This window comes from Alligator mississippiensis, chromosome 8 (genome assembly GCF_030867095.1).
Source record: "Alligator mississippiensis isolate rAllMis1 chromosome 8, rAllMis1, whole genome shotgun sequence".
NCBI lineage: Eukaryota > Metazoa > Chordata > Crocodylia > Alligatoridae > Alligator > Alligator mississippiensis.
The window spans coordinates 4,601,375-4,624,660 of record NC_081831.1 but is presented as its reverse complement, the minus strand read 5'-3'; the positions used below and the strand labels follow the sequence as shown (position 1 = coordinate 4,624,660).

Below are 23,286 nucleotides of genomic sequence, written 5' to 3'. Positions count from 1 at the left end.
TGGACATCAGAAGATAGGTTGCAGATGCAGGCTCAAGAGTTGGGCAGACCAGAACCAGATGAAGTTTAACACTTCCAAGTGTACGGTGCTCCATCTGGGGGCAAACAACCCTCAACATACATTCAGGCTTGGTGGTGACAGCTTGACTCGCACCACGGCTGAAAGGGTAATGGGTAATGATTGACCATCATATGAATGTGAGGCGGTGGTCAGCAGGGCAATCAACACGCTGGCATGCATCTCGTGTAAAACTAAGGAAGTGATACTCCTGCTGTACTCGGCACTGGTGAGACCGCAGTTGGAGTACTGTGTCCAGTTCTGGCCACCACACTTCAATAAGGATGCGGAAAACCTTGAAAGGGTTCAAAAAAGAGCGACCCGTATGATCTGGGACTTGCAAGGCAAGCCATACAAGGAAAGGCTGATGGATCTGGGCCTCTTTAGCCTAAAGAAGAGAAGGTTGAGAGGGGACTCGGTAGCGGCTTACCACTATATCAGAGGAGTGCACATCAGGAGTTCGGTGAACAACTGTTCACTAGGGCACCCCTGGGGAAGACCAGGACCAGTGGATACAAACTCCTGGGAGGCCACTTCAGGCTTAATACCAGGAAAAACTCCTTCACAGTCAAGGTGTCCAGGCAGTGGAATAAACTCCCTCCAGAGGCTGTGCAGTCACCTACCCTGGAGGTTTTCAAGAGGAGACTAGACAGTTACCTCCCTGGGGTCGCCTAAGCCCAGTTGTCTTCCTGCCTAGAGCTGGGGGGCTGGACCCAGTGATCTGCAAGGTCCCTTCCAGCCCCTAACAATCTATGAATAAATGTTTTATTAAGTAGCCAGCACTTGGCCTATGCAATAAATGCTTGTTTAGTTACATTAAATATTATGAACAAAAGCATTTGTAACTTGCCCTGCGTAAGTTCAGCAGGCCCCTGCTAAGCACAAACAGTGTCTAGGAGGAGTTTAAAAAGGAATCCCTCCCCCCTCAAAATATTTGGCCTTTAGGGTTTCTCATGAGGGGTTAAAGTTATGATCGGAATAAGCAACTTTGCAAGTATCCCATATGGTATATATTAGTAGTGGGGCCCTAAATTTATGAAATAGTCCTTTATTTGTGTGGTGGTTTGCTGCATAGCATACTACATTACACTTGTTAATTTTTGCACTTGATTTGGTTCACTGTTTCTAAGGTAATGGGCCAGCTTTGGAAGTTTTTTACTGCTTTTTGCAACCTTTCTAGCTAGTACTTAACTGCTGCACTTCTGGTGCAGCCAGTTCCATATTTCACATGAGCACTTGCCCTGCTTTCAGGGCACTTGAGAGAGACAGCTAGGCTCTGCATGAACCGGCTACATTTGGAGGCAGTCATAGTTCCAAATGAGGAATGATGGACTTGCAGATTTGCTGTTTCATTTAGATTCAGTGTGGTTTGAGCTGCAAACACATGAAGTCATGGAGCCAGCGGGTCAGGGCACTAAGAGAAGAGCAAATGTTTACAGTCCACTGGTTCCAGTCTGTTTTGCACATAAAACTTCTGAAGTTTAGAGATGCTCCCAGAGTAAATACTAACTGGGAGGGTGCTGTTTGGTTTTGGTCAGTACATGCTCCCTGGTTGGTATATGGTCCCAAGTTTTTTCTGTAATAATACTGGTCCTGTCCTCGAGCAGAAGTCCTGGCTACTTGTAAGCACCCAGTGCTTCTCCAGGTGGGATCTAGGGGCAAATATTTTCTGAGAGAGAAGATTGAAGAAACCTCTGCAGTAAGAAGATGCATCTCTTATCATGAACTCATGAATATTGCATACTCTGGCGTTGCAGGGCCTGTGCACACAATGTTCCCTGCTTTCTGCATTTCCTGGGCTGACTTTAAACTCTTGGAAGAGCCTGGAACAGTCAGAGTCTGCCTTGCCATTGGAAGCAGTGCTGTGTTACAAATCTGATGGGGCTGTGGTGGTGTTGTAAAATCCTTATTTTTAGTTCAGCTGAACTGTTTTCTTTAGGCTCAGTAGACTTATTAGCTGTTTGCATGCTCAGCCACCTTTGTTAGGCAAGTGCAGATCTGCACAACTCGAGAGCTGCACTGTTTAATCTTCAACACCCTGGATGGTGTATCCTGAGTTTGGGTCACACATTGGTGAGCATCTCTAGTTGCTAATGATGAAGAGGTGTGGTGTTTGTGAGAGAAGTGTCCTGTTCATGGGAGAACTGTGCCTGTCTGCGCCCTGTAGCAGTGGGGAGTTTTCAGTCTTCCCTTTTTGATAGCAGTGATTCTAAACAATTTGTACCGGGCCTGACAAATAGTTAAGACTGAGGAAAACTGGAGACAACATACATCTATGCATTTCTTGCCTTTTATTAGGAGAATAAGTCAAAACTGGAAAATCTTGCTGTGTTTTAGACGGGTGAGTCCATGGATTTGAATCCTGCCTAATACTGAACCTGCTTCTATTTCTTGATCATAGTACTATGCTGTGGGGTTAACTGGAGCAGATTTGAAGCCGTTTGAGAGGTTTACCAAATTTAAAACAAGTTACTGATTTGAAAGGGCAGTGCAAAATCAGCTTTAAGGTGTAAATAACAGTTTGACGTTCCTAGGAGAAATCCAGTGCTTTCTTCAGAAAGTGTTTAGTTTAGCATCGCTTGTGTGGCCTGCCACCGCCTCCCGTTTACAATTGTTTGGACTTCTTCATGGCAACCACAGTAGATGGCTCTGTAGAAAAGCAATACATGGACTCCTTGCTGGATATTTTCAGTGGAACCACTTGAAACAGGCAAGGGTGGAAAATGCATCATTTATCCTCCTGCATTTGTCCTGTGGATTAATCAGATGCTCCAGCTCAGTGGGGGCCAACTTTTTTTTTTCCCGGTGTGCCACAGATTAGCCCCGCACTCGTGCCAAATGCCACTCTGATCCCCTTCTCTTGGCCTTTCTGTTCCCTGCCCTGTCTCGCTGCTGCCTGCCCCCGTCCCCAGACGCCTTGTGCCACGCCAGGAGGCTGCCTGTGTCACTTGTGGCATGCGTGCTACAGGTTGGCCACCCTGCTGTAGCAAATGGGGAATGAAAAGCTAATGTGATAGGAGGAGTTTAACCCCCTCCATGAACTTCTTCCTTTGGTTCTTAGTGCTGTTATGCAAATGTTAAATATACACGTCATGCTTGACTCCTTTCCTTTGTCAGCTGTACTGGTAAGCAGCAGCAAAAAAAATTACTTGTTTTTTAATAGCAAATTAGTGGAGTGGTTTAATTGCATGCCCTGTGTGTGGTTTTAAGTCCAAATGACTCTATTTGAATTCTGAGAACCAGTACAACAGCACCAGCTAGTTTCTGTATGGTTTCTGTAGCATGGTGCTTCTCATCCTTTTTAGACTCGGGATATGCCTCTGAAAATGGCAGCTCTTAGTTTTCATTCATATTATTTACCACAGAAAAATAATAGAGTAACTATTCTGCTCTATTAGAATAGATCACTAGAACTCAGCGATTCCTACAAAATCTCTGGGTTTATCTTATGTATCCTGTTTGCATGCCGAACAGTGCCAATATGGTATGGCATCTCCTGGCACCCTTAAAAGGATCTCATGGCATACTAGGTGTGAGAATCACTGCTTTAGCAGGTACCAAATGTTGAGCCTAATCTATGTGATCGTATTGCTTTAACTAATCATGTAGGGACTCCTTTCTCTTAAGCGGACTGTAAACTGTAACTACCCAACTGTTTTGTAGTGAAAGACGTGCTAAGTCTAAAGCTTATCTTTGTTTCAAGGGGAGACATTAAGATGGGAGTTTTGTCAAATTTCCGTGGAGAGGCTAGAAGTGAAATCTATCCCTGCATGAGGCAGCTCTGATTGGGTTTGGCTCTTTTCAAAGCCTCTTGAGCTGCGCACAGGAAGTGCTAAAAAGAGGAAATAGGATAACGTTTTGAGAAGAAGTAGGATGAGGTGTGACGCATTTCTCTGTGACATACTTAACAGAGGAAAAGTGTTTTGCACCCTCATGTATGTAAACAGACATAGTGTGTAACTGTTGTTCTCCTGTCGGCTAGAAAGCTATCGCCAGTCTTGCAAGTTAAAATTTGCCTGAAACAGCTGATGCAATAGACTGACGCTGGTCGGACGAAAGCGCTGGTGGGGCCTCGTCTGGAGTGCTGCGTCCGGTTTTGGGCCCTACGCTTTGAGGAGGATATGGACAGATTGGAAAGAGTTCAGTGCAGAGACAAAAATGATTAGAGGGCTGGGGAGTGTGACTAATGAGGAAAGGCTGGGTAGACTAGGCTTATTTAGTCTGGAGAAGAGAAGTCAGGGGGCCTGGAGGCAGATTTGCTAAGCCTTCAAGTACCTGAAGGGTGATAACAGAGAGGATGGAGATGGACATGTCTCTCTTGCTGTTAGGGACAGGGTGAGGGTCAATGGCTTCAAGCTGCAGCAGATGAAATTTTAGGTGGGATATCAGGAGGAAATTTCTGACTCTGACGGTGGTCAGGCATTGGAACAGGCTACCTAGTGATGATGTGGACTCTCTATCTCTGGATGTTTTCAAGAGCAGATTGGACATGGTTTGGTGTAGGTGAGCAAATCCTGCCTTGAGCAGGGGGCTGGACTAGCCTTACTTTCCTATCATCTTAACAAAACGGTGCAAGAATGATGGATTGAGTTTTTATATCCAAACTTGATGCACAGCATGAAGGTTTGAGATGCTTCTAAGTCACATTGGATAAAAGACATTTTGGCTACCACTACCACGGTTTCACCCCTGTTTTGAGAGATTCTTGAATGAGTTTAACATTTCTGCTGATTGTGTAAGAGTTATGGTGCTGGTATTTTCTTGAGTGCTGTGGCATGGTGAAGAAAGACCCTTTATGTATGTATCTGAGATTCTGGTGATAAGATCCTTGGAGATCCTGTTCTTTGCTTAAACACCGGCTGGAACAGAAGACTTGGAGTTGGAAGAAGTCTTTTGTCACAGACCTGTGTGACGTTGGGCAAGTTACTTAACCTGTCTCAGTTCCCCAGACAAATACCAGTCTCCGATATGCTCAGAGCTCCTCCGGTGAAATGAGTGTACAGTTTTGTTCTGCTGACGGTTACATCTGGAAAAGGGTAATAAAAATGTGCAGGTGGTATATGCGTGCTGGAGGAATCCTCCCCTATAGAGAGTTGGGAGGCATGAATCAATAGCTAATAAATCCCTGGCAACCAGATAAGGACTTCCAAGATGGATTTCTGGCTGAAACATGAAGCCAGTGAACAAGTGTTAGGGCCACTGTCTCACCAGCCCCTCTAAAGTTTATGGGTTCAGGAATGCCACAAAAATGCAATTTCCAGAGTCAGGGTACTGTACAAACATAGCTGCTGGGGATTCAGGGCCAGCGTTCAAAGGGTAACTCAACTGGGAGAAGGATGCAAGGGGGAAGTTAGCCAAGGCAACGCCAAGCCACAATTCTTGACTTCAGTCTGGTACTTGAGATGTTCATCTTGACTCCGAATAGTCTGAGCTGGCCCAGTTTGCTTGTCGAGGCTCCAGAGCGCTCCAGCTGTTCCTCTTGCAGCAGCTGTGTTGCTTCACAATCGTTCTGCTGTGAAACGACTTGTGTGTGTTTAGGGAAATGAAAGTTAAAGGCTCCTTGGCTTACAAAACCCACACCTATGGCTTTAGCTGAACAAACATCCAGTAACCAAAAGCATGTATAATTAAACCAGAGCGCTGAGGATTATGAAGGTCTTGGCATGCTGCAGAATTTTAGGACCCTGTTTAACTTTCTCCCAAATCCTGTTTTTGCAGCTAGTTTATTTAGGTTTTTTCCCTTCCTTGGTGCCGTGTATTGTGCCCTCCCTGCCCGTCGCAGATGTACTCGCTCCAGAGTTCCCAGCTCACCTGTGGCTTTTAGTGCTGACTTGGGCTCATCTTTTCCGCACTCCTTTCTTAAGAAAAGTACAAAGCTTTTCAGGTTCCTTGCCTTCATTTGTACTTTTGAAAGGGAAAAGTATCTTAGTGTTGTGTGGGTTCCTGGGATTCCAAACACTGGAAACCTAGAAATGGCAGACGATGCCCTGATCTGTTGTCCTCTTGTCAGGACAAGGATTTCTAGATCTTGTAGGTACCTTCAGATTTACTTTCCCAGATGTTCAGGGTAACTTTATCCACTTGTTGGTGATCCATTGAATCTGCAGTCAGACTGAGATGGGGGTGGGGGTGGGAGGGAATTGTTCAACTCCATATAATAGTTGTGTTAAATAATCTTTAATTCAGACTCTGAATTAAATGCTATGCCTAACAAACAATTAGAGATGCATATTGTGTTGAAATCCTTTAAAACTTAATTGCGAAGCCAGTTTGGCCAGTGTTTTAGTGTTGATTACTTGGTATGCATGCAGATTAACCGTGTGTCTTTATCAGTAAATAGATGCTACCGCCTTTGGTTTAAAAGGAGCAGTCACTCATTCATTCACTCATTCATTTACTTGTTGGGCATTTGGGTTGGTCTTTTTTCCTTAAATCTCTAGTGCTTAAAATGCTAATGGTACACGTTGTGTGAGGCTTGGGTACCTTGCTTATTGTTTAAGGCAACTATTCTTAGAAACTAAAACTAGGTTGTTGGACTTTGGAAAACCACATGCAAGAGTTTTTATAACCCACTAATCTCTCTTGCACGAAGAGGACTTTATAGTGCTTATTTGTCAGTGCTGCTGTGTTAAATGCACAGCCTAGCTTCTTTTTTACTAATTTAGACATATTTGTCATGGATAGAAATGAGCTGCAGATGCTTCTTCAGCCTGAAGAAGGGTGTTTGTATCCAAAAGCTTGCGAAGAAGAATTTTTTCAACTATTTTAGTTGGTCTAATAAAACATACCAGATTTTCCCAAATAACTTGGTCCGCCTATATCCTTAGATGAACACGGCTACAACCTACACCCCTAAAATGTAGTGCATCATTGAAAGGAAAGCTTTGTCTTGATAAGAATATAGGTGAGCCGTTTTCCTCTTAATTTGTTGTATGAATCATTTGTGTAATCACACCAAAAATAGTTTGGTTTGATTTTCTTCAGCAGGGGATCACAAGATACAGAATGCACACCAGCCAGCTGAATCAATCTTTGCTGAAAATGGAATACTTGACAGTTATGAATCAAGTTATTTAACAGCGAACTTCCTGTGGTTTACATAGATTTCTCAATCGGAGGAAGGCTAGGGGCCTGTAACTGAGCTGTACACAGCCTTGACTTCAGTTGAACAAAAGTGAGAAACTTGTATGAGCAGTCCAAGAGAAGGCCTGTTTCACTTGTACATCAAAGTGCAAGGGCTAACAGACCTTCTTAAAAGGGGAAGACTTATTCTCTGGAAAGCCATGCATCTCCCTGTATCGGTATCTTGACGCCTGCTTATTACATAGTCCCGCACGTGAATTATGACCCATACGCAGTTGTTCTCAGTTCCACTTTTTCTCTCTTCACAGATCACTTTTTTATATTTAACTAGACCTCCCTGTGCTAGTTTATTTTAGTGAAAATAAAGCTCAAGAGCACACGTTCAATAAAGCTCAAGAGCTTTATTAAGCTTATACATTTTAAGCAGTATATCTGTCACTAAGCTGAGCAGTGATTTTTATGTAGACCACACTCTTAGGAGCTTGCAACTTGGAAGTGTCATGGTTAAATAAGTCAGATCAAAGCCTAAGATTCTACCTGCCGTTTGTTTGCAGCCAGATCGAGTCTCCCATTTAACAACACATCTCTGTCTTAATTGTGTAATAAGACATTTTGATCATGGTTCCAAGTTAAGCTGCTGCTTAGGATGTTGGGTGCACATTGTGAGCTTTCATTGGCATTGAAAAGGTGAAGACTTCAAATTTTTATTAAAGACTTCTGGTCTGCTGTTCGCATGTTATACTTTGGAGTTTAATCATGAAAAATGAAGCCTTAAACTGTCAGTTGCACGTAAATGCTTTTTGGGGGTTAAGCTGTCTTGGGTATTGTAAAAAACAAACAAACCAGAACTCCAAAAAATCCCAAGAAGTCCCAAAACAGAAATATTTCACATCTCCCTTTACGCAGCCTGGTTACAAATATGTGATGCGGGGTGCTCAGATATGGCACAGTTTAAGTCATCAAGTATGTAATTCTTAATTCTATATATTCTCTTTTGAAATTAGGTCTAATACAGAAGCAGTTTTGGCTTCAGTAGGTTTTGTCTTACCATGACAGGTCTGGCAGCCAGTCAAAGGTTATGTAGTCGAGGGAAGTTTTGAAACTGTTCTGCAAATCTGCCTAACAGGACCTATGTCACAATTTTACTTGTATATTCCAAGCACTCTTTGACTGAATTAGTAGGAGTGAAGATGCTTTCTGTCATGAAAGCTATATATTTACATTTTACCCTGCAATAGTTTGAATACCAGCCTTTCCTGGTTCGGTGTAGTGTTTTATTCAGTGCTTAAATGTAACTGCAGTTATTCTTACAGAGAACGAGTTTACTACAGCTCTGGAGGAGACCAGCAGATTTCCTTGATCATTTTATAAATATTTACAGTAAGTCAAGGGAATTTATCACCCAGGTGAAACTCTCCCTTATCTTTGAGTATCATGCTGTTAGATTCATTTACCAGGATAATTTAGTAATTGAGAGTTGCACTGTAGTCACTAAGTACTTAGTAGAATAACATTTGAAGAGGGTCCAAGTTGAGTGGAAAGTAATAGCAGACAAGGCTCACTTACAAGTGAATGTGCAAACATGACCAGGATAAGGAAGAAAAACCAAAAGGCAAGGGTGAGACGATAGTGGATTCAAGCCATGCAAGTCCATGGTGATATTAGATGGTAGAGGCCCAAGGATTGAACAGCTTTTATACTGAGGGATAACAAAGCAGAGGAATGTCTGTAGGACCTGAATGGACTTTAATAAGTAGTTTGCCAACAAATAGACTTGGATGTGGGAGAAGAAAATATAGATAATGTAACCCCGTGCAAGCTAAATTTTGCTTGTCATAATAACGTTCCTCATCCATAGCCCTTTATGATTTTTTTTTTAAATGGCCATCTGATATCTAATGCACACAGTAGCAAACAAGCTGAAACCAAGGCACTGTCTCAGTGCAGCTTTTGATCAGTGGTTTGTACATTGTGTCAAATATGTGAAACCCTAGTACTTCCATTACTGTGAGCTAATGTACTTTGCTTTTACGTTGCCAGGAAATCCCCTCTTGGAAAGATGCTTTTCTAATGTGGCTTTGACCTCCTGCAGGCGGTGGTCTGCTTTGGTGTTGTTAACAGCTCAGTCATTACTGTAGCCATGAAGACGTAGTAGCCAGCTGAAGAGCAAAGGCCTCATGAAGGCATTGCCATTGCTTTAAATGGCACAGATCCCAGGGCCATTAAAAGTAGAAGCAGCGCTGCAGAGGCTGGTACCAAGATGATTAAGAATGGTTGCTTATAGTTAGGATGGTGCCTCTTGCAGTCTAATAAAGATTTAGCAGCTGAACTGTGAGTGCACTTGGCTTTAGCCTTGGTTGGAGAGAGTGTCTGTAGGAATAGGAGGAGGCCTAGTCAGGACACTTCTCCCCCCACCCTTGCTGTGCTGCAAACTTCCTGTGTAACCCTGAGCAGATCTTTGCAGCTTCCTCCAGCGTAGAAGGAATGCCAGCTCCTTCCCTCCAAAGGGTGGCCTTAAAGTTGCAGTTGATGAAGCACTAAGGGCTTCTAGAGCAGAAGGTGCATGTGTGAAATGTTTATCCCTGGTTTAGTCATAGCAAGCAGCCATCCTCCAAACTTGAAAACGGTACTGACTCAGTGTTTCCATTGCTGTGGATTGTCGGTTTAAGTAAAGTAAGCAACATTAAAGCAAGTAGATTGCAATGTGGTAGCTTTTTTACCTATTTCTGACTCTTTGCAAGTGCCTCAAGTACATGGGCATGCAGTGTCCCTAACATCCAAATGTTGCCTGATCAAAGGCTCCTGTTTAAAACCTGAGTGTGGTGTATGCGTCACTAGGTTTCTAATTAGTAATTGGGAGAGTGGCAGAAATGTGTATATATATGCCTTTGGAATTAACCAGAAATCTTTTTGGTGGTTTGGTTACTTAATCGGATGTCTCAATGCTGAGAACAAGTTACTGCTTCTCTGGAATGGACTAGAAGACTTCCTCCGTTACTTGGTAGATAGCCACATGAAGGGAATTCATTGCCAGCGTGCAGCTCTGCTCCTTTTTCACTGCTATAACTTGTAAGGGAATCCTTCCTCATCTGTGCTATTTTATGGAATGGAAAACCTTCATTCTAGATGAAGAATTTTAGTTAACTTTACCTCAACTAATAGAGTAGAAGCCAAGATTTAAAAGCAGGAACACGCGCTACTTGGTGTTTCTACTACTAAGCAAGCCATGTTTGAGCTGCTTGGTAGTTAAGAAGGTCACCTTCCACCACTTGTATTACAATATTGGTAATCTCAAAAGCACACTTCCTTCGGTTGCAACGACAGATATCACCATCACTTAGGATCGTGCAAAATTTCAAGTTTCTCTAAATCGTACGCAGCTTCTACATGTTGGAGGTAATTCTGAATTTTAGGTGCAGTATTGCTTTGCAAGCTTGTTCAGCAGAAGCAAGATGATGCAGAGTGCAGCGTGGAGCTCAGCTCAGAACTGTGGGTGCTGACTTCAGTGTGCATTTCACATGAGTTTATCACAGTTGACATGCATCTCCACACACTTTTTCTTTATATGGATTACTGAAACAGATGAAGTACTAACTGAAAATATTTTGTGCTGAAGCTGGTTGACTCTGGGGTGGTTCTTGTACAGAGGGCCCAAATGAATAGCACCAATACAGTGTATCTGGAAGTCCTAAACTTTAAAAATACGTTAACCATTATACATTTTTCTCCATGTTTTTAAGGTTATATGTTTAACCCCTGTGAATATTAGGCTGCTAAATTTCTTCTCATGGGTTTGCTGCCATATGTGCAGAATTTGTAAGTGCTGATGACTAAGGCTTTTATCCCAGTTTTGCTTGGTTAAAGTGAGTTAACTGGACATCACGATGTAGGCTATTATGAGCAATTCTGACACTTTTGGAGGAAAAAACACTAATCTGTTCACTTTGCTTTTCAGGGGGAATCTGTAAAATATTTCCTGGACAACTTGGATAAACTTGGCGAATCAGTAAGTTTTAATTTAGTTGTGCATTTTTAATATCAGATTATCTAAGGATATCAGTAGAAATTTTGCTTATTCAATTTAATGCGTTAAAACTTTTTTGTAACTTGGCTCTGATAACTGGATCTTGTTTTAGTTGCTTCCATAGTCCACGGGTGAACGGGTAAAATCTTAAAATGTGTTGTTGGCGACAGAAGATAAAATACTGGTGTTTGTTCTATATGATAAAACTCTACTAAGCCAAAGATAAAAGGGGTCAAGTTAAATCTCTAAATACCTAACTTTTGTGGAAATTTATTCTTTAATCACTTGCCATGAATATTTACAGAATACCCAAAAATCAGTAATTTTTTCCATAACAAGTACAGCGTTATTGTATGCTGAAAATAGCTGTAAAAGCAGTATTGATTTTCATAGTTATTCTTCTGTTTGAAGATCAGGTATGCCCTTATACAAATATATAACAATACATATAAATATTGAATAGAATCTAGTTGTCTTTAGGAAAAAAAATAAAACTTTCAGTGGAATCTTTTTGCATGGGTGGGGACAGGAAATTTGGTTGCCATTTTTTCTCATACGCTTGTGTATTCAGTGTGTATACTAATGTCTGTTAGTTTTGTTTTGCAGAATTTGTCTATGAAAATTGGCATTGTACTGTAATAGAGTAGAAGTTGCAAGACCAAACAGAGAGCTTTTATATTGCATCTCTAGCTAATGGCTAACAAATTGTTATAAAGGATCTAACCCACTTAAATGGTACCCTAATAACATCAGATTTATTCACAGAGACTGAAACCAAGAAGGAAGAGTCTAAACTGTGAGCTGGACCCAGCTCGCCCAGAGCCTTCAGAAAATGACATGTAAATCCCAAACAAAATCTTTCCTAATAAGATTTGTAGCTTTTAGTACCTACTGGGGTAGCCACCTGTTAGTTTTCATTCATTCATACAGCACTAATATTGCTTGTTTTGTGTATTGACTGTTTCTGCCGGTATGAAGCACTAACAGCTCCACAATTAGCATTCCAGTGAATGAACTTACTCCGGTGTCAATTAAGTCCCTTAAAAGTGACATTAGAATGGCTCAGAATATTTTTATTTTCCAGATTTTTTTCCAACATTATTTTCAAATGTAAAATTTGCTTCCTTATGAAAACTGCTTTTCCCAGCCTCCTTCTGTAGTTGTGATGGAGAACTTGTGAATACCTTGGTGAAGATTTTAACTCTCCTTTTAATTGTGCTTATGTCATCAAACTGTAGTAAATGAGTGTGGTTTTTTTTTACCAGGCACATCTTGAACCACAGTGTCTTAGTCGTTGTCAGAAGACACTGACTTTAAATATTTTAAATTGGCTAAGTGTATTTGGTCTAACTATAAATCAGGAATGCAGTTAAGATGCAAAGAATTTTCCTACAGAACAGGTTGGCTTTTTAAGAAAAGCCAGTTCAGACTCTTGCAGAAAAACACTGGGTAGTTTTGTAAGGGAGAAACTTGGTAGACTCCTTATTCTTTCCCATCCAGACAGTTGGAGTGTTGATGGTTAGACTTGTTATTTTTGTATTGTAGCACACTTTGTGTTGGGGATCTTTATACCAAGAAACTGTCCGCAAGCAGCCTTGAAATTAGGGTAATGACCAGACCTGATTGTGATCCTGTTACCTATAACATAAAAGGAAAGCGTGTTGTCCAGCATATGTAAAAAAACAAAACAAACCCACTTGCTGTTCAGATGGCTTGACAGCACAGTGGAGGAAGGATAATCTTTTTGTGCATGTAATCAGAACCAGATGGGCTCGTTTCAAAGCAGAATTGCAGTGTTGTAAATGTCTCTAACTTACAGTATTTCTCACACTGGTGAGTTAGAATATTATCTGCTAGCGCACAGGATGGTTAGACATGACCCCTGCTTGCAGTGATTGTGAATTAATTGGACAAATAGAATTTGAAAATAAGCAAATGAGTTGCCCAGGCAAATGAGCCATTTTGATACTTTTTAAGAGGAGACTGCAGGTGGACTGGGAGAGTAGATGGTTGAGGTGTGAATGGAGATGGAAAGTAAAGCCAAAGTCGTGTGTTTTAAAGAGCCATTTGACAACTTGGCTTCCAGGAAGGGGTAAGGTTTCATAGGCAAAGGGAGCAACAAAAGGGGACACGTGGAGGAGGAGAGGAAGAAAGGAGCAGGAAAAGTGAGCAAAGTTCAAGGGGCAGGATTGAGGGCACAGGGCAGGGATATATATGCGTTCAGGTAGGTGGGGAGGTAGCAAAGAATCGGTGAGTGACGCAGTAATGGCAAGAGGAAGTGACTCGCTGCTGAACATTGGAACTGTTCAGGCTGCCAGCGGTGGAGATTTCAGGTGTACCAGCTAGAGAGAAAAACAGCAAGTGCTGCAGTGTTGGCAGTGAGGTTGGCTCCCTTCTAAAATGGTAGAGACGAGGCAACCTGACAGATCCTGGGTGGAGAAAAGTTAGGAGCAGATGTCTAAGATGTATATTCATGCCCGATGGAGGAAGAGTGGATCCATCTCAAGTGGGGGTGGGGGGATTGGACGGAGATGAAATTGCTTCCTGCATGTAAGCTTTAGGAAATCCATTAGAGACGAGTCCAGACTGGTCTCAGTTCCCGTCTGTCAGCCAAATTTTGTCTTCTCTGTCTGTGTACAGAAGACTGTTCATTGCACTTCATGGGCTGTGTACTGTCCCATAAGTGCATCCTGGCTGGCCAAAGGCATGGTAGCTTGTATGCTAGTAATGCTAATCAGCCTTCAGGAGAGGAAGTGAAACTCATTTCTGTTGAAGTTGCAGAAGGAATATGCCAAAAGTGAGTGCCTGGCTGGGAGGGTGATCTGGACTTGGGGCTTCATAGCTGTGCTCTTGCACAAGGACCTTGACAGCTCAGAGGCGGTCAGAGCCTTGCACTTTGTGTCCTGCTGTGAATATTAATACATGAAAAGGCCCCAAATGCTTCCTAAACAAGTCTGTCTCTTGCTGCCTCAAATATCAGGAGTGTCTGCCCTTCCCTAGTTTGCTGAGGACCTTTGTGAGAGGGAGTTGGTCTCAGGAATGTGTTCAACAGAAAGGGGGGGGGGGGCCTTGAATCTTCAGTGCAGACATCCTTTCCTGTACATGTACATTAGGCCCTGCAGCTAAAAATCAGCACAGACAGCTTGTCTGACTATGAAAAGGCTTTTCTTGCACTCTTAGCTTTCAGTCCCTGGGATCCCTCTTTTTCCCGCTGTCCTAGTCTTTTTAGTAGACTGGAATCAAACGGAGCAAAGCGAACAGACAAACTAGTCATCCTTCCAGGAAGCCTTTTTCCATCAGAAAGAAGCAGGGCGGAGTAGAAGGCACAGGCCCAACTATTTTTTTACACAGGGCGTGCATCTAAAACGTTACAGTAGAGTCTAAGGGATTCAGCTTTTCTACCTGAAGAACAGGGCGATGCTGTTCGCAGTGTGCATCAGTATCTTGAAAAAGAGGAGGGAGGGGAGCCTTGTGGTACAGAAAGCTCCTTTGTGACCGGGTGTTTGTGATAAAATCAATGCCTTCATCGCAGCCAGCTTGAATAAAGAAACAGGAGTTTGGACAAAACAGTCCCTCTTCGCTGGTTGTTTCACTTCTTCTCATTCGGGGAGGAGGGGGAGGGAGCAGAACAAAGTGCTCCTTGAAATCTTGGGAACATTTAACCCGTTGATTTGTAACACTTTTTTGTTCGAGTTAAACTTGGGTCTCTTAAAAGAGGGCAGAGCGTGTCTGTTTAAAGCAGGGCTATCCAGCTGAGTTCATGGGGGCTGCACCCCACGTGAGCCGCACCGGGCAGGCTGTGGAGACTGGAGCGATGAGGGAGCAGTGGCCAGGTAAGACCCTGGGGGCCACACATTAACCCTTCGCAGGCTGCCAGTTGGACAGCCCTGGCCTAGAGGATGCACTGCCTTGACAAAGGGTTGAAGCCTCTAACTGCCTGCGCAAGAAAGTTTTGCTATGATATTGACCTCTTGTTAGTCAGATTCATTGAAATAATTCATCCTGAAGTTTAGCTAGTCCTTGTGAGACAGGATTTTTTTGACTGTTCAGTTTTTGTATCGTTTTAAATAAAGCGTAATGCAAGACAGGCAATATTCAAGTATTTCAAAACGGGAACAGTGCTGCCAAGCTCTGCGTTAGGTAGGCATGTGTTTATTCCTGTCTGTGCTTCACAAGATTTCCAAAGGCCTCAGGTTAAGCATTCCTTTGTGTGGGATAGTCTAGAAAAGATCAACAGTAGTTTGAGTAGAGAGAGACATCGAGCCCAAGTTTTAAACAATCATGGTCCAAAACTGCAATGAACGGTGGAGTCTGATACATCAGAACCAAGTATAACAGAGGATATAGATACACTTGCAAAACGGAGCTGTAAATACAATTATCAGCCAACTGGTTGATCATAGATAAAGGCCCTAAAGAGCAAAACGACTCCTGTAAGACAGAGATGCCAGAGATGGATTCATCTTCTTTAGGCGCTAAGCCGTACAATGTTGGCCGTCTGGGTTTGTGCCATTTGAAAGTCTCGTGCTTTGGAAAACCAGCTCCTACTTGCACTTAGTGTTTTCATTAAACTGGATGTGGCTTCTCATGTAGGAAGAACGTGGAAATGTTCTCATGTGTACCTGCGTGGAAGGCAACAGGTTGCTGTATAGGCATTTACATGTTATTTGGAGTTGACTCCTCTGGCCTCAGCTGATTAAAATAAAGACCGCAATCTTTCAACAACTTTTTGGAACGTGTTAGCTCTGTTGCTTATGTTTGATCTGAGTAATTTAGGAACTTGCATATGAGGGGGAAGGATTGAGTGCTAGCTGTTAAGGTTGGATGTTACACCAAGTGAGGGAGGAAGGATCTGTGCATCTAGTACCCTTTGCAGGGGAAGAAGGGTGGCTTTTCATAAAGAATCCAGAGTGAGGAGCTGAAGGAAGCTGGTGGTATGACAGATAACTCTCCATTATAGAAGGACATTTGATACGACTAAGAACAGTTTCATTTCTCTACAGAGAGTGTCATATTTTTGGTACTGGGCATATTTTCCACTTTGGAACATAAGACATTACTTTAAAAAGCAGTAATAATTAATGAAGGCTGTGAAGGAAGGAGAGAATTTTGAAGTCTTTTATATCAGAAGTCTGCAGAAGCTGCTGTACCTGCAAGTGTAGCCTAACCAGTGAACTTTGCTTTATTTTTTATTTTATTTTATTTTATTTTAGGATTATCTTCCATCACAGCAAGATATTCTGCTGGCAAGAAGACCCACTAAAGGGATTCACGAGTATGACTTTGAAATTAAAAATGTTCCCTTCAAGATGGTGGATGTAGGTGGCCAGAGGTCTGAGCGGAAGCGTTGGTTTGAGTGCTTCGACAGTGTCACATCAATACTCTTCCTCGTCTCTTCCAGCGAATTCGACCAAGTGCTCATGGAGGATCGGCTAACAAATCGCCTTACTGAATCTCTGAACATTTTTGAAACGATAGTCAACAACCGGGTTTTCAGCAACGTCTCCATCATCCTCTTCCTAAATAAGACAGACTTGCTTGAGGAGAAAGTACAAAAAGTCAGCATCAAAGACTATTTCCCAGAATTCGAAGGGGATCCCCACTGCTTAACAGACGTCCAAAAATTCCTGGTGGATTGTTTTCGTACCAAACGCCGGGACCAACAGCAGAAACCCCTATACCACCATTTCACCACTGCTATTAACACAGAAAACATCCGGCTGGTTTTCCGTGACGTCAAGGATACCATCCTCCATGACAACCTCAAGCAGCTTATGCTACAGTGAGGTGCAGAAAGACGTTTTTATTTTGATGATTTTTTTTTTGTGTTCTCAAATAGAAGTTTACAACAGGAGCAGAAAAAATCCAGGTCCTGTCGGACTTCTTGATGTGTGGCATACAGCTGAACACATGGTTGCTAATTTCTGCCGAAATCCAGGCTTTAATCTTTTTCCACGGTAGCTTCAAGTTGGCTCAAATTGTAATTTTATAGCAGACACAGGTTGCCTGTAAAGTGACTAAATTTGATCTCCAAACACTTGCATGTTGCAAAGAATAGAGCTAGAAAATTCATTCTGCCGCTAATTCCACATCCAGCCTTCAGCGTGCATTCATTGGGAATATATTAGACTCAAGGCAGTAATTTAAAAAAACTTTTCTTCTTCCTTAAAACAACGATGAGACTGTGATACCATAGTTGACTTTGATTTCTCAGGTCTTTTATTTAGAAATTCCATAAATCTCTTGCTGGAGTCTTTCTGAAGCTTGGATGTATAGCATAATGCTCTCCCTAGTTTGTGTACAGCTTTGAATGGATTTTTATGATTAGGTTTGCTTTTCAGGAAGAAGCTGGGAACTCTTGTCTACATTAACGCTTTCGGCCCGAAATGTCTAATGTGACTGTAAGTTGCGGAGTTCTCCCTAAATTTCATGCTGTTGCATCATTTAAGTTTTTTTTTTTAGAGCCATAACAAAGCACAAAGCACTATGACTCGGTTCTTCTGAATGTCTTGCAGGTGGGAAGTGGAAACAAGCTAAAAATTGGTATTCATTTTTGCATTGCCAGATGTTACACCTAAGTACCTAGCCCCAGTGTTTGTCAATTTGAAGTGTGCTTTTGTACGTTTGGGTTTTGTACCTTTCCCCTTTGGTCTCGCAGCCTGCCTTGCGCTACATCAGTAGTCAGATGCATGGAACTATTTTCAAATTTAAGTGCCTCCCCTATTCTGTCCTCTTGCAGTATTTTCAGTGGCCTTATATGAATACGTGCCCCAGACAGTGGCCGTGTGTAGGTAAGGGTAAGTAACCCAAACACCACTGTGATGAATGTCTGCACAGAAGAATAAGCATAACGTGTCTCAGTAGTAAATGCTCGTGCGTGAAAACATCCAAGAAATCTGTCAGTCGTGTCTACCAATCCTGTGTGCGCTTGAGCCAAACTTACTACACAGTGCTGTAAGATGCCATTTGTCACCAGTTATATTCTGCCAAAAGTCCCGTTTCATATCCTTTCACAGGCCTTTATTGTGGCTGTGGGGCAGGTGCTTTCAGCTGAAGCTCTGCCTGCCAGGGTTTGTTACCAAATAGAATTAAACGTGGCTAATTTGTGCTTTTAAAAAGAAAAAAAACCCCTCAGTACCACCACTGCACTTACTCCATTCACAGTGCTTTTATTTTAACCAGTCTTTTGTTTGCTTACTTGCCTTACAGAATTGACTAATTCTTGTGGAGGGAAAGAGTGGCCAAAGCACTTTTTTAAGATGGGTTTCAGCCCTGCTGTGCTTCATGTGTGGCAAGTGGTTTGGCATACTGGTCTGATCCCTTAAAACTGTCCACATGATTGTGTGATGTTGTTAGGAGTCGGGAAATGTGGACTCTTTTCTCAACACTGCCTCTGACTTCCTGTGAGAAGTCATAAAAACACCCGTGTACCTTGGTCCCTTCAGCAAAGTGGGATGGGTGCTCGGGTAGCAGTGCTTTGAAATCAATCATGGAATTTTAACATGTTCAAAAGAAAAGTCATAAATATAAGAACCAAGAATGTGCTCCAGACGTAGACAGAGCACTTTTTCTAGAAAGCAGTCAATCTGAAGAGGGCATGGGACGTTCTGGTGGATAAGCTGCTGAATGTTTACTCGTTGGGTGGACAAAAGGGCTAACGGTGATCCTTGGATACATGGATAGAGGAACCTGAAGTTGGGAGATTGTTTTGCCCGTATTGGGTCCTGATGTGGCTGCTCATGGAGTGTCGGATCCAGGTTGGGTATCAACAACTCATAAAGGACATTGATAAATATGGAGAGGGTTTAGAGAAGAGTCATGAGAGTGATTCAAAGGTTGGAAAACTACATCTTGATACGAGACACCAGGAGTTCTCTATTTTTCATTTTCTAAGTAAAGGGTTAAGGAGTTTTGCTTGATGATGGTCTAACCCCGGCAAGGGTGCCAGTGTGGGGCATGCAAAGGCATTTTGCTTGGCTCGTGTGTTTCTGGGCGGACAGCAGGGAAGGTCTGTGCTGCCACAACAAGAATCGGACCCCCTCGCGGTTCCCACACCGTCCACCCCTGGCACACCAGCATCTTACAAGTTGAGGTTGCAGGTGGTTTGTCACACTGGCAAAAAACGTTGCCTACCCCTGCTGTAAGTACCTACAAGGGCACCGAAGTGTCAACTGTGGACTCTTCAGTACGGCAAAATCCATTGATTAGGACGCTGAAGCTAAACCGACTTGTATGTGATCTTCTATCAGTGAGGGGGGGAATCCAGAAAATTATTAAGATCCCTGTTGTTACCTAAACTTAATATTAGAACATAAGTGGTGGCACTGAAGTCTTGAAAATGGCTTGACCAAGAATAGCTTTCTTAGGTCACATAGGTTATCCATTCAACATCTTTTTTTTTTCCACGTTGGCTACAGAATTAAAGGGCCCCAAACCGTTGGGACTATGCCATACATTTGCCAACAATCCCCTCCTTGATGGCCCTCCTAGAGGAGCCATCACTTTTATTTTTAGGCTCGGGTGTGGTAGAGGGTTGAGCCTGGTGGGTTATATGAGTAAGTCCTTGCAGCCACCAGTGGAGCAGCTGTCTTGATGCCAGCACTCAGTTTCTTTAGTTGCTTATTTTTTCGATCCATGAGCATACACACGGCCTTTCCATCTCCTTCTATGAGAAGACTAGTTTTTCTGTATTTTACCAGTTTTCTCCAGCCCCTTCCATAGCCAAGCATGTCAGTCAAGGTGACCCATATTAAAATGCTTCACGATAGTTTCTAGATTGATTTGTTGTATAACGTTTTGGATATTTGATACTCAAAACCCAGGATATCCTTTTGGCTCAACTGTTTGTACGGAAATATTACTGCACTAAATTTATCTTGTAATTTTTCTTTCCCTACCGTTTGATTCAGCATGATGTAGGTGACATTTGTTACTGAGGACACAGGAGTTTTGTCTTTCATTCCCAAAGGGTTAAGGAGGGCTTGCTTGATGATGCAGTAAGTATCTGCAGGGGCAATGAAGTCTGAATTATGGACTTTAGTACTGTAAGGCCCAATGATAGGACACTGAAGTTAAACAAACTTGCAAGTGAATTTTTAGCCGTGAGGGGGGCATCCAAAGAATTATTCAAAGAAGGTCCCTGTGGCCTTTGTTACACAGATTAGGCTAGATCAGAGGTGGCCAACCTGCAGCACGCATGCCACAAGTGGCACAGGCAGTCTCTGTGGGTGGCACATAGCAGGAGGTGAGAAGATAAGCAGGTGGGGGTATGGAGCAGAAAGCAGAGCAGGCAGGGAGCATAGGGCAGGAAGCAGAAAGCAGCAGGCAAGGGAAAAAGGATTAGAGTGGCACTTGGGGAGGGTGTAGGGCTAATTGTGGCCGGCCCAAAGGGTAGCCCTCCCCATGCCCCACTGGAACAGATGATCATGATGGTTGTTGGGTCTCATGCCAAAATAGTTGTCAGCTCAAATTCACTTAAACTGGAAAGACATATCACATCACAGGACCTGTCTGTGTTGGAAGTTACCAACATTGATGCTAATACAGGAACAGGGCCCTGTCTCTGAAGTTTTGAGGACCTGCAATTCCCAGATGACTGCAGTAGAATATAAAGCTCTGAATTAAATCCTTGGTCTTTACATTATCAAGAAGCCCTGGTAATCTCAGTTAATAAGCCTTTTCAGAATGTTTTCCAAAATGTGGGACTTGTGCAAATATGTTGTTAGCTAATATTTTTTGGCAAGTGTCATGCCTGCTCTTTCCAAAAAATCTTTTATTATTAAATAATAAAAAGTTCCAACTGCTTGTTGGACGCTGCAGGCGCTTGTTACAACCTTAGTTCAGACAGGTTAGGAAATTCGGCAAGTGATGCATCTTCAATCTTGTGCCTTGGGGTTGCTGAAGAGAAGTATGGAGCATTGGCAATCGCTGATCATTTTAGTTTTCTATTTCACACTAAGGGAAGTCCCTAAATTTTCAGAAGTGTTTAGTGTTTTGTTTTGTTTTTTTAATTTGAGATGCCCAGCTTAATGCCTGCTCAACAGACCTCCTGGCCCAGCTCTCTGAGTATTGGACTGTTTTATGGCAAGCAGCAAGGTGTTTTTATGTTTTAGTTTTGGGGATGGCCTTTATTGAACCTTCTCTATACTTGCGAGAGATGTTGGAGAAGCTTTCAGGCACAAAGTGCCCTTCTCTTGCCTCTCATCCATTTCCTGGACCACCGTGGCTACATCACTCCAACAGATTTGTCTTAAATTAGAGACCCCAAATCACTTGTTTTCTACAGAGTAGGACTCGCACTGTAAGCACTAAGGGGATCTCAGGCTAAAGTAACTATGTTCAAACAGAATTATATGAAGTTTTGGCACTTGGCATTTTTCCCTCTACTTTTGTTTTTCGAAAACTAATCTTGAAGCACTGTTTATGCAATTCCGATGTTAGACGTTGCCTTAAATTGAATCAACACTGTTTTTTTTCCATCTCCTTTATACTTGCCAACTAGCTGAGAAGCAGCACATCTTGTGCTATGTTTATTTCTTTTGAGACTTGCTACTAAATGTTGCTTTGTGGCAGAATATAATTTTGGTGCAAAATCTAGTATTTTAACTTTGTTGAACAGGCTGTCCATGCACGTGCTGAAGTAAAAGTAGATGGATTGCTCTATATCAAGTAATGAAAGTGAAGACTGTTAACGTAAGCCAGTAAGTTATGGTACGAGGTCAGGACATGTATATTGTAAAAAGTGGGGATACAGGAAAACTCCTGAGGCTTCTTCAGGTTTACTTCTTACTAGGGCTAACTTCCAAAGATCATTGGCTAGTTTCTGCTGCACTGAACGATCATTGACCACATTGAGATGTGAGTGAGAAATACCACTAGCTTGTACAGTCCTCCTGTACTTGAAGGTGAATGTGGCATTTTAGCATTTGCTTCCTGCTGCATTTTTTTTTTTTAAATCTAATTGTTTGAAGACTGTGGCTATTCACCAGTGCTGGAAACAATCCACCTTTTCCATCTGGAGTATATGGGAGCCAAAGCCATCACTAACAACATTCACTGAAAACCCCAGCTCTTACAGATGAGCCTTCCTCTCATCTCTTCTGCAGGTGTCAGCTAGTAGGCTTAGGCCTTTGGCTAATAGGTAAATTATTTTTAAATCTAATCAGGATTCTTCAACCAAATTGCTAAAATACTTCGGGCTCTTTAGAGTTTTGCAATACAGAGTATAGTGAGCTCCCAGATAACTTCATCAAAAGCTCTGGAACTAATGGGACTTCTCTATCCTGCCATTTATTTGTTTAGTAAAAATTCTGTATATCTAAACACAGCTCTATGGCAGGATTCAGCCCAAGGTTTCTAAGTTATTGCAAAAAATGATGGTTGGACACCCATATATCTCGCCAGGTGGTTGCCCAGTTAAGGATTCCTTAGACATTTCTCTTTAGAGGGGTCATTGCAGAAATACACTTTCCAACAGCACGTTTCTGGTTTCAGAACGATCAGGATATTTGATGCCACGCTAAATTTGTTCACAACTTAACTTCACAGGGCTTTCTTTATTTGATGGTACCACGAGTTTAAAAAAAAAAAAAATCACCGTATTGCAATAGTGCCATTTGTAATTTCTTTTCCTTTTACTTGAAAACAAAATTGAATTGCAAACTATTTAAAATTGCTTTCCTGCCCTTTCAGTAGCAGTGAGAGCTTACCTTATGTGAAGCCTTCTGTAAAAATATATTTTGTAACAACCTCATAGATCCTTTATCTAACAAAACCAAGATTTATATTAGCTTTGTATAAATGTTTGTGGCTTATAATTTTTATATGTTTAACTTTTATAACTTTCCAGGGACTAAGAGCCTCTATATTGTAAATTTATCTCTCCTTGCTTTAGTTCAGGATTAGCAATAAATTATTTCTGAAGGAGGTCGTAAAGGAAAAAAGTATCACTTCCTTTTATAAAATGGTTAAATTACTAATGGTTTAAAGCCTTCTTGCATTCATTTGTACATTGCTCTGTACATACTCTGCCAAAATGTTGCCTTACAGCTATTAATATTTGCCTTGTGTTAAAAAAAAATTTTAAAAATTACTGACGATAAATAAACGTATACAGCCTCGAA

General features: G+C 42.1%; 1 protein-coding gene across 1 annotated transcript in view; it reads left to right on the top strand.

The window, feature by feature from the left end:
- The window catches only part of GNA13 (G protein subunit alpha 13), a 36,016-nt gene extending 12,730 nt beyond the window's left edge, over positions 1-23,286 (top strand). Inside the window, exons 3-4 of the mRNA XM_019494389.2 lie at positions 11,096-11,146; positions 16,378-23,286. Coding sequence (XP_019349934.1) covers positions 11,096-11,146; positions 16,378-16,950 — 624 coding nt within the window. The 3' untranslated portion in view covers positions 16,951-23,286. The remainder of the gene's footprint in view (positions 1-11,095; positions 11,147-16,377) is intronic.